Source organism: Labrus bergylta, chromosome 7 (assembly GCF_963930695.1).
Source record: "Labrus bergylta chromosome 7, fLabBer1.1, whole genome shotgun sequence".
NCBI classification, from domain to species: domain Eukaryota; kingdom Metazoa; phylum Chordata; class Actinopteri; order Labriformes; family Labridae; genus Labrus; species Labrus bergylta.
In genome coordinates this window covers 12,200,165-12,220,199 of record NC_089201.1, presented here as the reverse complement: position 1 = coordinate 12,220,199, position 20,035 = coordinate 12,200,165, and the positions used below count along the sequence as shown (strand labels likewise).

At 38.7% G+C, this 20,035-nt stretch overlaps 1 protein-coding gene across 2 annotated transcripts; it reads right to left on the bottom strand.

The window, feature by feature from the left end:
- Nucleotides 1-447: 447 nt before the first annotated feature.
- Nucleotides 448-18,727, bottom strand: ano10b (anoctamin 10b). 2 transcript variants are annotated; one of them, XM_020644290.3, is made up of 15 exons: nt 18,575-18,727; nt 16,610-16,878; nt 13,147-13,320; nt 12,243-12,380; nt 11,163-11,279; nt 9,935-10,051; nt 8,347-8,685; nt 7,906-8,088; nt 7,617-7,672; nt 7,378-7,452; nt 2,772-2,936; nt 2,494-2,685; nt 2,264-2,401; nt 2,052-2,168; nt 448-1,965 (listed from the first exon to the last, which is right to left on the bottom strand). In XM_020644290.3, the coding sequence occupies exons 2-15, from the start codon at nt 16,869-16,871 to the stop codon at nt 1,942-1,944; spliced, it is 2,097 nt and encodes a 698-aa protein (XP_020499946.3). In that variant the 5' UTR covers nt 16,872-16,878; nt 18,575-18,727; the 3' UTR covers nt 448-1,941. The 2 variants fall into 2 exon arrangements, with proteins under 2 accessions (XP_020499946.3, XP_065812824.1); XM_065956752.1 differs by having other exon boundaries at nt 448-2,168.
- Nucleotides 18,728-20,035: the final 1,308 nt, after the last annotated feature.

Sequence of the window (20,035 nt, the reverse complement as noted above, 5' to 3'; positions counted from 1 at the left end):
TTTCCCTTGCGCTACATCCTGCCTTTATAACCTTGGTCATATTCATCATAACACCGGTTGATAATTAATAATTTTTACAGACACTCCATTATTAAGTGGCACTGTCACAGTAGCCTATCAAATGCTCTTGCTGCTCAAAATGTTCAATACCAGGAGCATGTAGCACACAAGACCTCCATGATTGTTTACTTTTATTTTGCAATTACCGCTTTACCCCGCCCCAGACCTTTTTGTCCAATGATTGGACACACGTGGTTTTGTTTACAAATTCTTGGCCTCTTCCGAAAAGTGCAATGTGAAAACGAACCGCACCAAACCAAAAAAGAAACAGAACGGACCAAAGAAAAGCGAACTAAAGGACTTTCCTGGTGTGAATAAACCCTTAGTTAAAACCTTAATTAACTTGTAAATCCTTAATTAATGTTAACAAGACACATTTGTGAACAGTTTCTTAATGTTTCTTAATGTTTATTATTGTATGAATTTACTGTTAATTAAGCCTTATTACTGCATTAACTAATGTTAATAGCATTCTTAAAAACACTTAAATAATGCATTTATTAATACCTTAGTTAACATGAACATCCTTAGTAATTGATTACTAGACACATTAGTTAACTGTTAGTAACCATTAGTTAATGCTTAATAATGCATTAACTAATGCATTAATAGTTAATTAATGTACCCTTATTGTAAAGTTTAACCAACACATCTATGTGTTAAATACCCAAAATTAGTAGTTTTTAAGATACATTAATATTAATTGATCCCCAGAGAGGATGTTCAAGTAATCTACATCTATCAGGTTTTCTGTCCCTTACTGGGCAATGTAAATACAGATTGCTTCACTCAGCTGGTACCCTACAATGGCTAAAAACACAAACTGCAAGTTTGATTGTAGTTGTTTTTGTCCATTTTAATATCACGTGTTTTTGCTATGAACTTACTTTCAACAGTGCAAGTCACATTGAATCGGATCTTTCCAAATCAGATTTGGGCAGCCAGGTTCCAATGCATGCAACTTTGATGTCACTCACGAATGACACAACAGTTCTGCACTGGCACGACGGGGGATGAGAAGTCACTCACACTCAATGGAACAAACATGGAAGATAGTTGGCATAGAAGAAGTCACAGGAGGGAAACTAATTTGTGTTAGATCTTTTAGGAATTTGGGATACAATTTGTACAAATAAAACTTGAGGGGTCATATTTTTACTGACTGACTGAAAGAAATGGCTGAACGTGGCCACAGAAGAGTGTGGCTGCAGTGTCAATTCAAAGTGAAAAGCCTTCAAGCCAGGTTAAAAGAAGCTGGCTTTGTAATGGGTGTGAAATCTTTGATGTTATTGTTCTTTTGTGCATGCGGGTCAGTTCAGAATCATGAACAGTTCAAATGGGAATCAGATATATGTCACATTTAAACAGTACTGCGAACAGCCGAAAAATAATTATTATACAGAACTCTGCAGTAAATCAGAATTGATTATTAAGGTTTACAGTGTGAATGGAGTCTCGTACATTTGGACTGAATTTCCTATAAGTGGACAGCCACTGCATCCTTGCTGTTCCTTGTCCCTGTTATTCACTGGATAGTAGTCTTACATGTGTTTTTCATTTTCACCTCACTGTTTGTGAATACCCTGTATACATTTCTTTAATCACAACATAAATTGTGTTAAGGGCACTTTGAAACACAAACCATCCCTCCTAGTTGATGTCTAATGCTACGAATACATAATGCTGTACCTTGCAGAAGCAAATTGTTAGGGAAAACAGAGACACAAAAGCATACAGGAAACTTTAGTAGCATATTGGTTTGCATTGTGGGCTCTGCTGGAGACCCAAGACTTTCCTTGGTCCACATGAAACTGTATCTTCTGTTTGTAGTAGCTCAACACAGCACTACATGTATCAGCACCACCACTCCTTTGAAACTCATCAGGACTCCTCAGCAATCAGCTTCTGGAAAAGGAAAACAAAATTGTCCAACAGATAAAGAAGAACATCAAGAGCTTAATAATGTGATGCATGGGGAGAGAATACTTAACCTGCTGTCTCAAGGCCTGCATGGATGTGTACTCAGTGTGCTCTCTCTTTTTTTTGATCCAGTCTGGTTCATCAGGGATCAGAACTGCCAAAACCAACTTAACCAAGATCAGCACATGCTGCAAACAATGATGTTGAAATATCAGAGAAGCACACAGAAATTGTATTATTTTAAAATTGATTTAATTAAAGACTACTTTGAATTCCTTCTTACCTCAACCAAGACAGCTAACAGTATAGTTTTTGTGCTGCTAATTCCACCCTCCAGAAACAGCTTTTGTAACTGTGGTGACAGCAGCAGTAGCCAGCAGTTTGACATGACAGAGACAAAACTCAGGACCTCAAAAGCAGTCTTGAACACAAGAGAATGACATGAACAATTCACTCTTGATTGGCAGTACTGACAGTATATAATTTGAATTGTACATGATGTTTTCTGCTGACCTGCCACACGCCCAAGTTAGTCACAGGTTGGGAGAAGGGTTTTCGAAAGAGTTTGCAGATTTTGTAGGCATCAGCTCGGATCTCTGTCAAGTTGTTGATGAGCAATAGCACTGCTGTCAGAGGATACACGCAGGAGAAAAAACTCAAATACCCAAACTGCACCAGGAGCTCGATGTACTCTGCAAACAGGCCCTTAGTAAAAAAAAAAAAAAAGAATGTGTCAAACAATGCAAGTTTTTCACCCGACCCTCTCTAAATACTGTATACTGTATACTCACAGGAAAAACAGGCATGGTGCCTTGCTTCCTAAATTTATCTTCCTGTGGTTCGTCTTCACTGTCTGTCCTGTGAGTGACACTGATGAACTTATCCACCAGTAAAGGTATGACCACCTCTGTCACCTGGTTCACCAGCTGGCTCACTATCAGCAAAGATCCTAGACGCTTTAGACAGAAAAAGAATAATATGTGAATATATTGCTTTTCACAAGGCCTTTCCATTCATTGACTTTAAAAAATACACTTTACACTCATTACAAAGTGGACGCCAATAGCATCATGGGCCTAGTTTGTCCAAAAAGATTAATGTGGATCAGAATAGTTATCTTATGTAAGGGAAATCCAGATCAATGCCAGAAGATACGTCTGGAATCCTATTCTAACACTTCGAAGTTGTCATCCCTTGGTGAAAAATGGGCATAGAAATGCATACACTTATAACGGATAGAGATATCGTGAGAGTAAGCATGTTGGTGTTGCAATGTCTGACCAGCACATCATGGGGTGGTTGGTAGACATTGTCCAATATGACACACAGATTAAACAGCATCCTCCTCACTGACACCAGCTCCATCCCCACAACATCACAGGCCTTGTGGATCAGTTTGTTGAGTCTGTTGTAGTCATCTACCCTCAGCCTGCTGCCCCAGCACACAACAGCAAGCACTGGCTAACTCAGACTCATAGAACATCCTAAGCATTGAGCCTGCAGATGTTAAAGGACATAAGCCTCCTCAGGAAGCAGAGGTACAGGTCCTTCTTGTAGATGGCCTCAGTGTTCTTTGACCCGTCCAGTTTATTGTCCAAGTACACTCACAAGCTGATCACTCTGTCTGACACAGTGTTTAGGTGCACATACTGTGGCCTGCCAGCCAGGTAGTCAGCAAACCAGAATCAGAGATGAGAATCCACCTGCATCACTGTCAGCCTACACCCATTAGAAGTCGGCCTGATGGCGTAGAAAGCACTGGAGTATTAAACAAAAAAGACCCTCACAGTGCTGTTTGGCTTGTCAAAGTGACTCGGTTCAGTAGGAAGATGATGGCCTCCTTACAGTAACTCCTGTTGGGTTAGTAGGTGAACTGAAGGGGAGCTAAGAGGGGCCTAACCATCGGTCAGGGTAAATCTATAGAGTCTTCATGGGATGTCAATTCCACTGGTCTGTAGTTCTTGAGGCCACTAGGGCTAACCCTGTTTTCTCCATGATGAAATAATGTTTGTGCCCCACCAAGTAAAGTCACAACATGATAATGTTTTTAATATTATTAGCTATAATGATAAATTCAGACAGGTGCTGATTATGATTTGACTTTTCAGATAATACCCAGAAGCAACAATTGTTAATTATTAATTATCATGAATCATTACTATTAATTACAAGTAAATACAGCCAGCAATTCACAATAAAACTGAGTTTGAAGCCTGAATATCAGTGATGACTTGAGAAATTATTTAAAATAATGTATTTTAGATAGGCCCTCAAAAAAGAGAGAACAATCAGAGGTCATATCCCTGAAGTTTGGCAGGGTTTGTCAACAGGTCCTAAGGGATTAGACCTCTGTTTTTTCTCTTGTTGAGGGCATTTCAAAGATAAAAGTTATTTTTCAATTATTTCTCAAGTAATTCCTGGTAGTCACTAGTCAGGCTTGTAACTCAATGGGCTTGGATCAGTGATATCACACTGACAAGACGTCACACTGGCAAAAATTTTTCGAGGGGGGCTAGAACCGAGTGTTACATGCAGCTAATGCTGCAGCTAACAGGGGGACGTAGGAGAAGCCACGTTTACGCGGACTTTGAATTTTTGCACAGGATACATGGAAAACATACTAAAGAGCATATAAAACCAGAAAAAGCATAATATGGGCCCTTTAAGGCACTGTGTTTTGGATCATTAGGATGATCTATCAGGTAAAATGATTAACTCAGATAGACGATAATGAGAAGTTAAATAGGTTAAAATAAGTGTACATTGTCAGTCGCATTCTGAGTATCTGTTTTAATGTACAGTAGCGGGAGGCTTGGCAACTTCAATTCTAATGCACAGCCAGGGTTTTCATTCTGGTTCATTTTATTCTTGATCGGCGCCTTGTATTAGCTGTGTACAAATCACTAAACCTGGAATAAAAATTGTATGAATAAGTAGGCTAATAAACAAAATTCGTGAATAAATATAAATTAAATTAACAACCTTGTATAATGGGATACTGTTGCTTGAAAATCAATGCACTTTAATATCGGGTAAATTTACTGCTGGCTTTTGCAGAGCTGCTTCAGGACTCTAGCTGAACAGTTAGGAATGTAATTATTCATACATTGATCTCAGACCAAGAACAGGTACTATATAAAACCTATTCACATGTACTTTTACAGACAGAAAACATACAGCGCACGGAGGAGCTGGGACGATGAGGAGAAAAAAAGATTCTATAATCATGATTAAACCCTACATGTCCGAAAATACAAATTTACATGTAGCATTACTTTTAGGAGGGTGTTGATACAGTAGACTATTTCTCACAGAGAGAGAGAGGCCTAGGCATGTTAGACTGACGCATACAGTATTAAGCGCAGCTGTTTTCAGATACAGTATTACGCGCAGCTGTTTTCAGATACAGTAATCACTTTAGCTTCCATAATCACTGCTCCTCCTGGTGGTTAGATTAACGGTTGCAACTTTTTTCCACAAGAGACTCTTAGGGGCGTTATTTGACTATGTCATCAACTACGTCACCGTGGGGGATCTCATTAGAGTCACGGATCCTGCACGGTCCAAGGACCCAGCACGGTACGGTCGAGGTCCCACCACGGAAATGGTGGGCGTTATTTTTGGCTCCATCTGTAAGCCATAACATAAGTCATTAAGGAGTTAAACAATAAATGCATATATTATTCATAGCAGCTAATTAATTACTCACTATGTTAATCATGTAGTGGCTGATTAATGTATGGCTTACTTCTTTTTAAATCATACATTAACTTGTGATTTTGGGCAATAATTTAGCAGTGATACATGCAAATGAGTAGAACAGGATTGTTAAGTGTTCCTACACAAGCGCATATTTTTGGTGAACGTTGAATTGAACGTGTCAGTTTAGTACATCTGTAGAATACATCCCAGGCCTAAAAAAAAAAATAAAGCCGAAAAAAAGGTTATTTAAAACTACAGTTGAGAAAACATGTCTTCGTCCTTCTTGTATAGAAGTGATCCTTATGAGACAAATAAAAGCCAATAATTTTTTATCGTATACAGTAAACTGACAACGAACTGCAGTCAGGTCAAAACACCGTAGAAGAAGACGAGCATGCAGATGAGCTTCCTTGAGATGGTTTCAGACATTTTGTGCAGAAATTCTTTGGTTATGCAAACCATTTGTTTCATCAGCTGTCAAGGTGGTTGTCTTAGACTATTTTACAGGTGAAAATGCCAGGTCTGGATGTCCAGGGCTGGCGTGGTTACAAGTGGTCTGCCTAATTCTCTGAAACTACTTTGGAGAAGGCTTATGGCAGAGAAATGAACATTCAATTCACAGGCAACAGTTATTCAGGACATTACTGCCTGACCTGTCTTGAATCAGCCTTGATTAGATAAGGCTGGATTGTTTTAGTGGAATGACTTGAGGCTTAATTGGGAGATGGCGCTAGTTTCAGCCTGTATTTTTTAGCTGAGCTTGGCTTTCTTTAGCCACCTTGATGGGATACCCCCCAGATCACATGTGGACAGACTTAAGCAAAGGTATACCCAATTGGTCTTGAGGACAGATTGAGATCCGATAACAGAATGTATACGTGGTCTGGGAAGCATTTGTCAATATTGATTTGGACAGTGCTGTTTTCAACTCTGTTATCAGGCTTATTAATCAAATAAAGTTTTGTTGCAGTCTATAATGGTTTCTCTGTACAACTTGTGCCCATAAGAACATCTCTCTCCCTCTGTGTGCAGCATGTGTGCATCTAACTTGTCAATGGAGATGCATATGGAGAGTACTATCTGGCCAGGTGTAAACCAAAGACTGTAAATAATAGCCTGAGTGATGTCACCCATTCTACAATTCTACAATTCACTTAGCAGACGCTTTTATCTAAAGCGACACACATCAGAGAGAAAGTACAACACAAGCAAGGATCTAGAAAAATGAGACAATGTCAGTAAGTGCAAACGATCAGCTTTGAGTCCGATTGGTAGTTGTTGGTTAACTTAAAAAACAACGACAAAGGTTGGAGTTCAAGCAATGATTATTCTTTCTTCTAAAAGGGATTGCATTAGCTTGACATACTTTGAAGCTCCTTGATAGCACATCAATTCCTTGATAGCACATCAGAATGGGTAAGTAGCTATTTCATTTGTAGAATCTCAATGCTCTGGTGCTGTAGCTTATAAATGAATCAGCCATTATGCATAAAATGGGGGCAAAGATGGCACCTTTCTATGCAAATGAACCTCAGCCACACACAATTAGGCTTAAATTATTAGCGTCCTCAGAGACTGTTGTATTTTGGCACACAAAATTGGGTTCAAATACACCATAGAGTTGTTGAATTGTATTACTATATCACTTAGTTACCTGTTTGAAGATCAGTCTAAAACTTTAGTGTTAGCTGTTACCTTACAGAGCATTGGTATATCCTGCTTGAAGAATGCAATGTGGAAGAGTACTGCAAAGTAGTTGAAGAAGGTGAACTGGAGGAAGAGAGAAAACAATCTGCTAAAACAGTCTTTAGAGTAGTAGTAATGTAATAATAATAATAATAATAATAATAATAATAATAATAATAATAATAATAACAATAAGTAGTAGTAGAAGTAGAAGAAGAAAGAGATAATTAATGAGTAAGGGAACTAACCACCAAGACTTTGGCTGTCAGATGATTCTCAAAGGCAGATTCCTCTCTGTGGTTCTCTGAAGAGGAAAAGATAATTATTAGCTAACCACATGCATAATGAACAAAATGTTTCCTTTATTGATTGGCAAATGCCATCAGCTAACTTTTGCTTCTTTTTTTGAATGTTTCCCTCCCGTTCCCTCTCCATCCACCTTCTCTGCATCTTTGCCACAATACTTACTGAATGCTCAATAAGATATAGAGAAAAATAATATTTCTTATGTTTTACATTTTTTTTCCATTCACTCACCATATTCAGTCAGAGACAGTGCCACCTTCTTGTAAATGGTTGCGAGAACATTTGTAAAGACGATGTGAACCACTGAGGGCATGTAGAGAAAAGTTTGAGACAGCAGGGAGTCCCAATCTTTATGTAACTTTTGCATCTTGGCCTCCCCCCAGTAGAAACAAAGCATACCCAGTACCACCAGCACTGTCGAAAAAAGCATGAAAGGGAAGGAAACATGAGGCCTTTAGGAATGGGAAGAGATCTTGCAAAAACAAATTAGGGTAGAAGAGCATATGTTTCTGGAACCTATTTCTTTACACTCTTCTGTATCACTAAATGCTTAGTTGACTTACTTATGACTTTGAGGTTACAGCAAATTAATGAAGAACATGGAACCTTTAGTAACATTAACATACACTGGTAATGAGTTTATTCAATTCAAATAAAAAAGTCAAGTTGTACCTAGAAACAGCCCCACCACTGGGATTGACACTAGTGCGATACGTAAGTCCCTCCGCCATTCAGGAAAGAGTGGTTCCACACGACTTGTCACAGGGTTGACCCCAAGTACGCCATGGTAACCCGGCCTGGGCTCTGCAAAGTGTTCTGCTAGTTGACTGGTCCCCCAGCGGTAGGAAGAGGAAGAGCTCCGTCGCTTCCACAACTCCATAACCACTGTAGACCAGAGCATGCTGAACACAGCCTGGATCACGTGACTGTAGCCCGCTGGTCCCAAGTAATCTCCACGAAGTTTTACCCCTGAACTCGAGATTGACTCCAACATGTCATTCTGAACGTCCCCTGTGATGGCCAAAGATGGAAATGGTAAGCGCTTTTCTAGTCTTACGACTACTCAAAGCGCATTTACACTGCATGTCACACCTACCCATTTCACACACTGATGGTCGCGGTCGCTATGTAGTATGTAGCTAGTATGTAGTATTAGCTAGTATATTTTTTACAGGACTCATACTGGTTTATTATATGTTTATCTACATGTATAATTTACAAAGTGTGACTGAGCATCCCAAAAACTGAGGCACTGACATGGGGACTCACACTGGGCTGGACCTTGAAAAGCATAATGGTGGTCAAAAAGCTGTTTTTACAAGGAAAATATTCCATTCATACAGAATTATCATCTTGAGTACAAATAATTGTTGCATTACAGTCAGCTGTTGATCTAGTTTTAAAGGTCACATATTACTCAAAATACACTTGGGTATGTTTTTCTTACACTAATATGTGTCCCTAGCCTGTATACAAACCCCCCAATTATTAGAAAAGTCAATCCCCTCTGCCTTTTGCCTGCTCCACTTTTCAGTTAATGTCAGCTCAAACAGGTAATTTGGAGATTTTCCCTTTGTGACATCACAAAGGGAAAATCACCTAGCTGTTTGTTCTGCCCTCTGGGTCTGCCTTCTCACCGTAAACACTAGGGTATGGTCAAAAGAAAGCCCATGCAACATCCCCTTCCAGAGGGGCGTGGTGAAACACAGCTCACTTGCATTCAAAGCTATAGAGACAGAAACAGCCAGTTCTAAGCAGGGCTGATATAAAGGGGTTTATGGGCATGATAAAATAGAAGATCCGAGTGGATTTTTTGCAAAGAAACTTATCTGACATGTTTTAGGGAGTTCTGAGACTTATTTAAAATTGTTGAAAAGGAGTTTAATATGTGACATCTAAAGATACAGGGAGTTGATAAAAATGATTTGATTGCCAGATTTATAGTAGATTATATTTAATCTACTCTAGTCTCATTGTTATCTTTTGGTGTATAGCATATCTTTCAGTGAAAATGGGGACGCTGATTTGTATTAGAAATCTTAATATTTCAGTAGCCTTCTTTGTTTTATTTTCTGTTAAGTATGTGCTCTCAACAAATTAAAAAATGCCTTTGAAGTATTAAATCACATAAAGTTTGAAGGGAGTTGTGGTGACAATATATATTTTTATCATTGTGCAATAGAATCATATATATCTATGTTTATATCTATGTATTATGCCTCAAATCGATTTTTAAAAAATCACAAATTCACACACCTACCTGAAAAGTATGTTATCAACAGGCCAAGCATTGCTGGTGGAAGCAGAGACCAGGTGTAGCAATCAAGAAAACTGAAGTACAAAGCCACTGAGCTTCCAAAATACTCATTTATTGAATCTGGTAGAAGCAAGAGACAATCTTTGTTAGTCTGTGCAAGGCTCCATTATCTTTCTAGCACACAAAAAATGCATTCATCTCTTGTCAATTCGACTCCTGAATTGACAAGAGATGAATGTGGAAAACCTGGAAAAACATTTGATTTAGACTTTGAATATACAGTATATATGCATCAGATTCTGTATGTGTGTGTCCATAAAAGCGTGTGTGTGTGTGTGTGTGTGTTTGTGTGTGTTTGTGTGTGTGTGTGTGTGTGTGTGGGAATACTCAAGGAAAAGAATAAATGTAAATTAGGTTGCCAATCCTAAAATCACTCTGAAGCAGGATTGGTTACATCGATGTGATTGGATCTACTACTGCTGCCTTTAGGCGGTGGGCCGTAAACTTGTATCTGCTTTAGTTCTTAAAAATAACAATCTTCACCAAGGGAGGTTCCAGGTTTCTGAAGTTGTGCAGATTGTTAGCCATTCTGAATTCTTGTTCATTTTTCTAAAAACATGATGGATGCAAAGTTTGTAAAGCAGAAAAAGGCCTCTGCCTACTATCTCGTTTGAACCAATAGCAGGCTACGATTCCGACATGTGTGAGGAATCGATTGCTTCTGTCTGGGTTTCCAAATTGATCCATCCTGCTTTAGAGTGACGTCAGGGTTGGATATGGTCAGCAACAATGCTCCGGTAGGCTGTGGCATTTAAATGTTGCTCAATTAGTACACAGGGACCTCGGTTGAATTGAGGGGTTATTTTTTGAGTTACTGTTGCTTTTCTATCAGCTCAAACCAGTTTGGCCATTCTCCTCTGACCTCTGCTGCTCACTGGATATTTTCTCTTTTTCGGACCATGCTCGGTCAACCCCTTGAGATGGTTATGTGTGAAAATCCGAGTAGATTAGCAGTTGCTGAAATACTCAGACCAGGCCGTCTGGCACCAACAACCATGCCACGTTCAAGGTCACTTAAATCAACTTTTTTACCCATTCTGGTACTCGGTTTGAACTTCAGAGGATCGTCCTGACCATGTCTACATTGCTAAATGCATTTAATTGCTGCCATGTGATAGGCCACCCCCATAGTGTGTGTGAGCGCGCTTGCATATGTTGTATTTTCACCCACCCAGTGGCTGAGACAGCTGATTCCCTGAGTACCAGGCTTCACTGAGATCCCTCAGTTTGTCTTGGTTGTGGAGGGGAAACATGTCCTCAATAACACCTGCTGACCCAAGTTTCCTCCCTGCAACAATAAAATTAATGAATTAATGAATGATGATTTGCATTGCACCAAATGAAAAAAAAAACACACACAAAAAAAGACATCAACAAACATGTGGGCCAGCTCAGAATAGCATGATTTTCTTATTTCCATTTCTTTACTGAGTAGCTTGAGTATATGGGTGAGGGAAAATTAGTTTTCAAAGCAGAAAACGATTTATCCTGACTTTTAAAGCTACATACACAAAAACATTAACACCAGGCTACAAAGCCTACAATGACAAATAATTTGTTGATGAAATGTCAAAGAAAGCCAAAATAGCTAAAATTACACTTTAGACTTAATTGTCCCAATGGGGGAATTTCTTTTAATGGCACCGTTTCTGTCCAACAAACAATACCCACCAAAAAACAAGACATCCACAAAACACAGTGTATAAAACAAAGTTAAACAACAATCAAGTTACTGCTCCGCTCTGTTCAGCAAGGCCTTTTTTTCAGGGCAGCTATATCAGAAGGGATTAGGCAGAAACAGGAGATAGTGCACATATGGGAGCTGACTTAATGTGGGGACAATTGGTGACCACGGTTGGTGAACACCGCAGCATATTCTCCGGAGAATTCACCTCGAGCCAATAGGAAGAGAATGACGTTTCTATACAGTGACAGCTGCACGGTGCATAAAGTGTCTGCACGTTTATTGTTTATTGATTTTGGGCCATTCTCTGCTCTTAAGAAAAAAAAATGCTTTGTTAAGACTGAAGTCGACCTGGGCTGCTGGCTTTCTTGGGGGTGGGAAGAGCGGGGTTCACTTATCATGTAGTGTCTTGGTCCCCTTAGACCAGGGACATAACACTTGGATAATGTAAAAGAATATACAATTACATTACATATAACAAATTATAGGTATTCAACCTGATGAATGTTTTTAAAGTAATGATCATGTCACTCCTTACTAAAGTTAACACACAGTGGAAGCACTCACATATGTTATCTCTGTGTTGTAGTGTGTAGCTGTCAGGCAGGCCGGGTATTCTCAGGTCTCTCTGTGCCCAGAGCCCATCCAGCTCATATTTCACTATGTACTGTCGCTCTGCAAGGGTCAGGAAAATCTCCATGTCGTCTGTTACACACATTAATAGACAAAGACATATCCCAAGAAATTGTTTAAGTCACTGCATTTAAGAAAAACCTATCCAAACAGATTAAACGTAGCAATTTTTAATTGTTTTGACAACACATGCATAGCCTTAAGCATACAATGCAACCTGTTACTCCGAAGATCAGGCCAGTGCCTTGGCCATCTCATACTGAAAAAAATACTGTTGGTATCACTGTTGGTGCATGCTTCCTATTTTCCAGGCTATTCAAACAAATAATTTTCAACACAGATGTTGGGCTGTATTATGCTCTGATTTAAAAAAATCTATAAACCCCTAAAAGACATAGTGACAATTCCACAACTGCAGGGAACCTTTTTTGGAAAAGGAGGATGTAAAACTACCTCAAAATAAGCCAGCTAGAAACTCTTAGAAGAGCCCTACTGCACACAACAAGCAGGAAATATATTGTGCACCTGACACTGGCACTCACTTATTTCTTATTTTTTATGGCTCAGCAACTGTTGGATCAGAAATAGAAGAAAGAAAATACTTGCAGTTATGTCTATGAATTATTTCAACCCCAACAACATGCCTTAAAACTTAGAAATCTGAGAAACTTAGACATTAACTTTACTTGTCACCAATGAATTTTCACCTCAATTACATATATGATCCTACACTTCATTCTCCTTGTATATGTTAAAAAACTTTAGTACACATCCTCTTTGTTATGGTTTTAACATGGAAATACTGTTCATGAATATGTTAAAAACCCTATTGATGTACCTGAATTTTTGAAGTTGTGTCTGTTCTTGTAGGAGAAGGCTTCCATGTTATCATCCTGGTAAATCCTACAAAGTCCTAACTCCTCAGTGGCTTTAAGCAATGTACAGCATGGGGCAGAAACCATAATGATGTCGCCACTGGCATCCTCACCTGGGTGGGCTAGCAATGCAGCACCTGGGGTAATACAGTTACAGAGGGTGTATTTGCACTGTTTTATGGTCAAGTCAACTTTATTTATATAACACATTTCATATGACAAGCATCGACACAATGTGCTTAAAAATAGATATAGTAGACAACAAACATGATAACAACATGACAAAAACATAAGACAGAAAGAAAAAGAAAAAAACACAAAAAATGCATTAAATGAAACCACAACACAATAAATAAATATTTAAATAGAAATAAAATGTCCTAGATAGTGCAAGATATATTCCAAACATTAATGATTTATCCAAAAGCTTGTACAAATAGATAAGTCTGCTTTTAAAAGAAGACACATTTGTATCAGCTATTTGTTCATGTGGTAAAGAATTCCAGAGAGTTGGACCATAAATGCTAAAAGCACCATGAGCTGATCTGGAATTAATTTTGGGTAAGTTTAAAGGACGTTTATTTGACGATCTGCAGGACCTGTCTGGAGTGTACTCAGTCAGCATGTCAACTACATAGGAGGTAGTGGTAACACTTTACAATAAGGTACACAAATTTTGCATAGTTCCTAGGAAACAAATGGGAAACTAATCACAAGGTAACCACTTAGTAACCACTAGGTAACCCGAGGCTTTGCCTAGTTCTACCCAAAATGACCCAGGGCTATCAAAGAAATCGTCTGATGTGCCAAAATGTAAACAAATAAAAATAAAAGTCAGTGTATATGGCGCAATTTGATCTATTTCTTCGTCTGAAAAGTGGGCTGCTTCATTTGTACCTGCATCAATTGCAACCCGACACAATTGAAAATTCATTTAATTTCATCATTCATTATGTAGCTGTGCTGGGATACATAACGATGCTGACCAGGCTTGCAGCGTCACTTTTTAACGTCTTTTCTCTTTCATGAGATAATAACGGTGCATATAAAGAAAATGGTGATATACTGTTCAGTAAATAAAGCTTGCAGTGGACTGATGGAAAAGACCTGGTTAAAGTTAAGAGAGACCAGCTCAACTACCGTACTGTAGCTAGTATGAGTGCAAACTCCACAAAGAGAAAACAAATGGTTATAAAAAGAGCGACACAGCTGCACAGAAACTGCACGAGGTAAACTTTCGCTGAACACTGCATAGCGACCACTACCATCAGTGTGTGAATGGGTAGGTATGACATGCAGTGTAAAAGCGATTTGAGTTGTCGGAAGACTAAAAAAGCGCTATATAAGCTCAAGTCCATTTACCATTTACCATCCATGGGGACGGCTGTTCGGAATTCCCGTCAGCAGCACTGTATAAGTGCGATCATTTAGTCAGGCAGTGATAAGGAGCTTCTGGGGTCCTTAACGTGTGATCTGCTCTTATTCTTTTTTCTGGACTGTTGATGACTGAGCAGGATTTCACGGGAGGAGAGAGGACCATGGAGGAGTTTGAACGAAGCAGCAGGAAGAAAGGAAAAAGATTAAAAGAAGCGAAATGTCAAGTTATAGGGAAGTAAATGAAAATGAGACAGAAACCTTTTTGATTTTCAATAAAACTGACTGATAAAGACAACGACTATGGAGTTTTTGTCAGACAAACATGAAGTAGTGAGTTGGGTTAGGAGTAAACTTTATGCTGTCAAGTTAGTTGATGTGAAAAGGAGTAGATTAATTGTTGTCGAGTGTGTCACAGACGCAAGTAAACAGGGCTTTGTCATTGAAGCAATTAGATGACCACAACGTGTCATGTTTTCGGCTATGTAGAAGAGCTCCTATTAAGGGAGTAATGGACAGAGTGTCACACATGGTTGATGCAGGAATGTTTAAAGAGTGTAAACGAGTGGTAGACAGTCACATAATGTTCAGGATGATTGATGTAGAGAGATGTCCGACAAAATAAGTCATGTTGCACTTTGAAACTGAATGCTTGCCAGATAGTGTTCTTAGATTACGTCAGTTATCCAGTCAGTATACATCATTTAGGATTTGTAGTAAATGTGGTGATGAAATGTGTCGTGGCAAAAATGAATGAAACAAAATGTAGTCTGTGTGGGGGAGGGCATAAGGCCTGGGGAGCAGACTGCCCAAAGAGAAGGAGAGAGATGGAAAGTATAAAGTTGAAATCAAAGAGAAAGCCAAAACACAAGTGAAAAAGAAAGAAAATGACTTCAACCCCAGGAAACAGGAGTCTGATAGAGACCATCAAGAGTACTGTTTCTGTAACGACAGGATAATGTTTTTTGCCTTCTTGGCAATGGTGATTAACTCTGCTGCTGAAGCTGAGAGAAAGTCAGAGAGAATTGCAATTTTTGTCAATGCAGCAAAAACATTTCTTGGATAATGAGGGAGTTACTGGAGAAGAGATGCAGGGGCTGCTGAGAGAGGCCTTCAGGCCCTCAGAGTCTAGAGTAGGCTAGTTTAGACGTACAAGACGGTGGAATGAGGGATGGGGAATGAACATTATTCGTTTTTTATTTTTTCCTTATTCACAAGTTTATGGTATTCAAAAGATTGTAGATTTATTTTGAGCCAGTAGTAGGCGGTAATGCAACACTATGGATACCAACTGCCTTTAAAATCAGACGAAGAAGAAGTAGATGACTGAGCAGCATATGAGTACATGAGCACATGTAAGTTTTTTAAATACGTTAATTGCCTTTTTTTGGCTGATTCGACATGTTGAATCGGCGTCTGCGGTCAGTAAGAGGGATCTCTCTGACTGGCTGTTCAGAGGTTTCATTTATCTCCAGCTCTCGACACAGGTTCGGGAAAGCCCCTTGAGCATGCTGCTGTAATATCCATGCTTTCACCCATTAGTGCGGTTTCTCCTTATTTGTCGCCTCTGCCTCTTCTTTTCTTTTTCCACTAAGATCACACATTATTCTCGATGAGTAGGCTACCTATAATATAAGTGGTGTGCGACAGCGGTGTGTAAATGGTCTTCTCGTATCATAACAACGAGCTATCACCGCCCCTCACGCATGCGCAGAATGTACGTGGTTGTTGGCTGCCGGCTGTAGTCTTTGCGGTGTGTTCTAGTGCAATTTTTTGGCCAAGACGTGAGGCGTCGCCACTAGTTATTTGCCGTCTGCTTGGTGTGTCAGGTCCTTTATAGAACCATATTTACATACTTTGCATTTGCAATCAATTTGAAATGACTAAACTGAGGCAAGAAAGCAACTCTCCTGTCAAAAATTGTCTCTCAGTGTGAAAGAGAGAGTGAATTTATCATAACGGTTTGTTATGTATCTCAGCAATGAAGTTATGAATGTCGACTAGTGACCTCTGCAGATCTCAGATAGTTTATACTTTTTAATTATTACTCACCCCCATCTTTCTGAGGAGCTCCTATCAGTCTGATGAGCCACCTTTTTGTCTCAGGGCGAACATTCTCTCCAAGCTTCACCAAAACCAGTGGCTCCACCTTCTTGGATGTACAGCAGGGGCAACTTGCTTTAGTCCAGCCTGGTCCAACAGAACTAGCACTCAATTTGCTAGGAACATTCAATGTTTGGGTCTTATCCTCTTGCTGTTTTGCTGTTTCGCTTCTGCTGCCGCTGCTACCTTCATCACCACTTGTCCTACGCATGGTTAAACTGAAAGAAATTACAAAAGTTTTAGTTTGCCATATGTTTGCCACATGTTGCCAGTCTACTTCTGCTGGATTAGTACTGGACACTCAAAAGTAGATTTGACACCGTTGACCAAAAAACACTGCTTTCTGTTTCTGTAAGACTTTATTTATCCACTAATTAGCGTGTTCAGAGAAGTGAGTGAGCTTAGCTAGTAAACTCTGTGATCAGCAGTGTCAAATGCCCTTTTCAGATCTACTTTTAGAGATGACAGTTCTTAATGTGTGTTTTATTTCCTGATTTGAATATTGGACTAACTGTAAAGGGCGTTGGAGGCCTTTGAAATATTTGTTTGATGTTTGAATGTTCGGGCAAATGTTTGTATCTGTGTTTCTTGTCTATAAATGGAGCTGATGTGATGCAAGACAAATTTCAGACTTTGTCTAACAATAAACTCCTATCAATCAATTTTTTAATTAATCAATCAATTATCTGTATTCAGAAGACAGGTTTTGCTGTTCCTATCATATTTTGCAAGGATATGAATACAGCTGTTTGAGATTTTTGATTTGTCTGCCTTGGACAGAGAACTTTTGAAAACGTCTGATGAAGTTTATTAAAATATTTAAATGTTTTGCAAAATAAAGACAATCGTTTTGATAATTGCTGTGAAGTAATGTGTCTTCAGCCACCAAAAACTGCTTGTAAGTTCTTATAAATGTGTTATATGATCATATAATGTGCACAAAGTTTTTATAGAATGTTATAAGTATTAATTGGACATTCTTATTTGCGAACCATATAAATTATAACCTCTTATAATCTTTATCTTGAACCAAATCTATATGAACCTTTAGAACTGAATAAAGTTGTGGGAGTTATAATTTGTTATGAGACCCGAAATTCACAAGATGCTGTTGTTAGTTTTGCACTAAGGTACTTAATTTAACTTAAGTACCTTGGTAGCTTAATGAATTCTTAAAATCCCCAATCAGGAAGGTTATAATGCATTTGTAAGGTTTAATAAATCTGCTTATGATGCATTATGAGTGGTGGGTTCAGTCGCTCCCCAAAAGGACTCTGATATCCTCACATCCTACCACAATGTAATGGGATAGGTCTGTATAACAATAATCAATCAGTAAACTAGGACTTTAATGGAAAATCTAATGCTGACTGTCTGTCCCTTCAAAGGCTTCCTCCTGAGGAAGTGCTATTAACCATTGCAATATACTGAAACAGCATTTTAGATTATACAATCTTCATATTTGAGAGTAGTCAGTTATTGACAGCTAAGAATTACATTTTTCATTACTACATTTGCATTACCATTGGACATTTAATTTAAAAATGTTAAGATTGTGATGCAAGACTTTATTTCAGACACAATCTTCCATGATTTTACATACAAAACTCTAAATACTGAACCACTGTAACTTATACTCCAGCAGCAGACAACAGAACTTTCTCTGTTTTTATCAGCAACACCCAGAGGATAACATCTAGTGGCAAGACATCTCGATCCACTTGGTTCTCTTTATTCATTCCATTTGATGATCCTATCATTTATAAGCTTAAAGCTTTGCTAAACATGCCCCCCGTCCCGTCCCCACCCCCCCACCCCCCCGGCCTGTCCCCACCCCCGTCCCCACCCCTAACACACACAAAATCTATTCAGTTTTCCTGCAAAGACACCACGACACATTGTGTGTACACTTACCCAGCTTCAGTTAGTTGTTCCTTTCAGATATCTAATGGTGTGTGTGTGTGTGTGTGTGTGAGTATGTGTGAATAAGGAAGGAATGCAGAAGAACTTCCTATACTGCAGGGTGTGGAGAGATGTTTGGTTTACTGGCAGACTCCTCCCTACTGCCTGCTCTCTGCTCTACTTCCGCTTCAGCCCAGGGTCCTATTGCTCCACCTAGCTGCTTTGTTTCTTATGCTGTACCACTGTTCTGTAGAAATCTCACAAGAGGCTTTACATAACACAAAAACAGGTGAATCCATTCTAATGCATTAATTTATTTATAAATATATCATATTTCAGAAAGTCATATTAAAGAAGGGAAAACTACTCTTGAAATTAACATTTCACAACAGACATACGCCATTTGGTTCAAAACCTTTTTCAAGGTAGGTAAAATGCTGAGGCAGGTAAAACGAATAATCATCTGGACTATTTAATTCAAACAACCTTTTTTCCATGGAGAACCAATTTTAGTTCATGTAAATGCTATTAAGATTTAATTAGGATTGTTCTGTAAATTTAGTGGGTAATATTTCAGGAAGAAACATTTTAACTAAAGAACGAGACCTTACCTCATTGCCTTAAGACTGTTATTTGAAAAAAAGATAAGTAATTATTGAGCTAAATGATTACATGGATTGATTAATTAATTTAAAGCAAAAATATGTCACTTTATTAACACTTTGTGTCTTTGGCAGGAGGCCATGGTCATTTTGCCAGAAGTGTGTATGTCTTTATGGCACTAGTTGAAATGGCAGGGTTCAGCCATCTCTGTACGGTTGACCATAGTCTTGTCTCTTTTAACACTCCAGCTCTTCAGTACCATAAGAGTTGTTTCATATTTTCAAAACTGTTTAAGTAACAGGGAAAATATGATTTAGTGCTAGACAACTGTCCATCCTGGTTTTGAGCAGAAAGTTGGTGGTTGTAGTGGTATTATATGGATTATAATCAATAGCTGCAAACAAGGTCTGTATTCTATATTCAGATGGGCTGCAACCAAACCGCTTTCCTGCACACATAAGGATGTGATTTTGGAAGTCCTCTAAATCGGAAATTGTCCTGTTAGGTGGAAAAGCCAAAAAAGACAAGAATTGCTTAGTTAGTGACATACTACTGACTTCCACTTTAAACTGCACCAAATAACATAAGATGAGTAGAGTCCTCAACTTGAAAATCATCTTGAGCGATATAAAAACTCTTAATTTACATGCCAAGGTAGTAATTTCAGATACATTTTGTAATGATCCTAAATGACAATAAGGCCGTGTTCACACTTGACTTTTTTTTTCAACTGCCAGCACCTTTTTTACATACAAGCCTATGGAAAAATGAAAAAGGATGACGCCTTTTTAAAAAGCGCTGCGTCCGATGCCTTTTTCAGTTGAATTATTTTTATTTCAACTTTTCAGAAAAGCGCTGGGTGACGTCAAG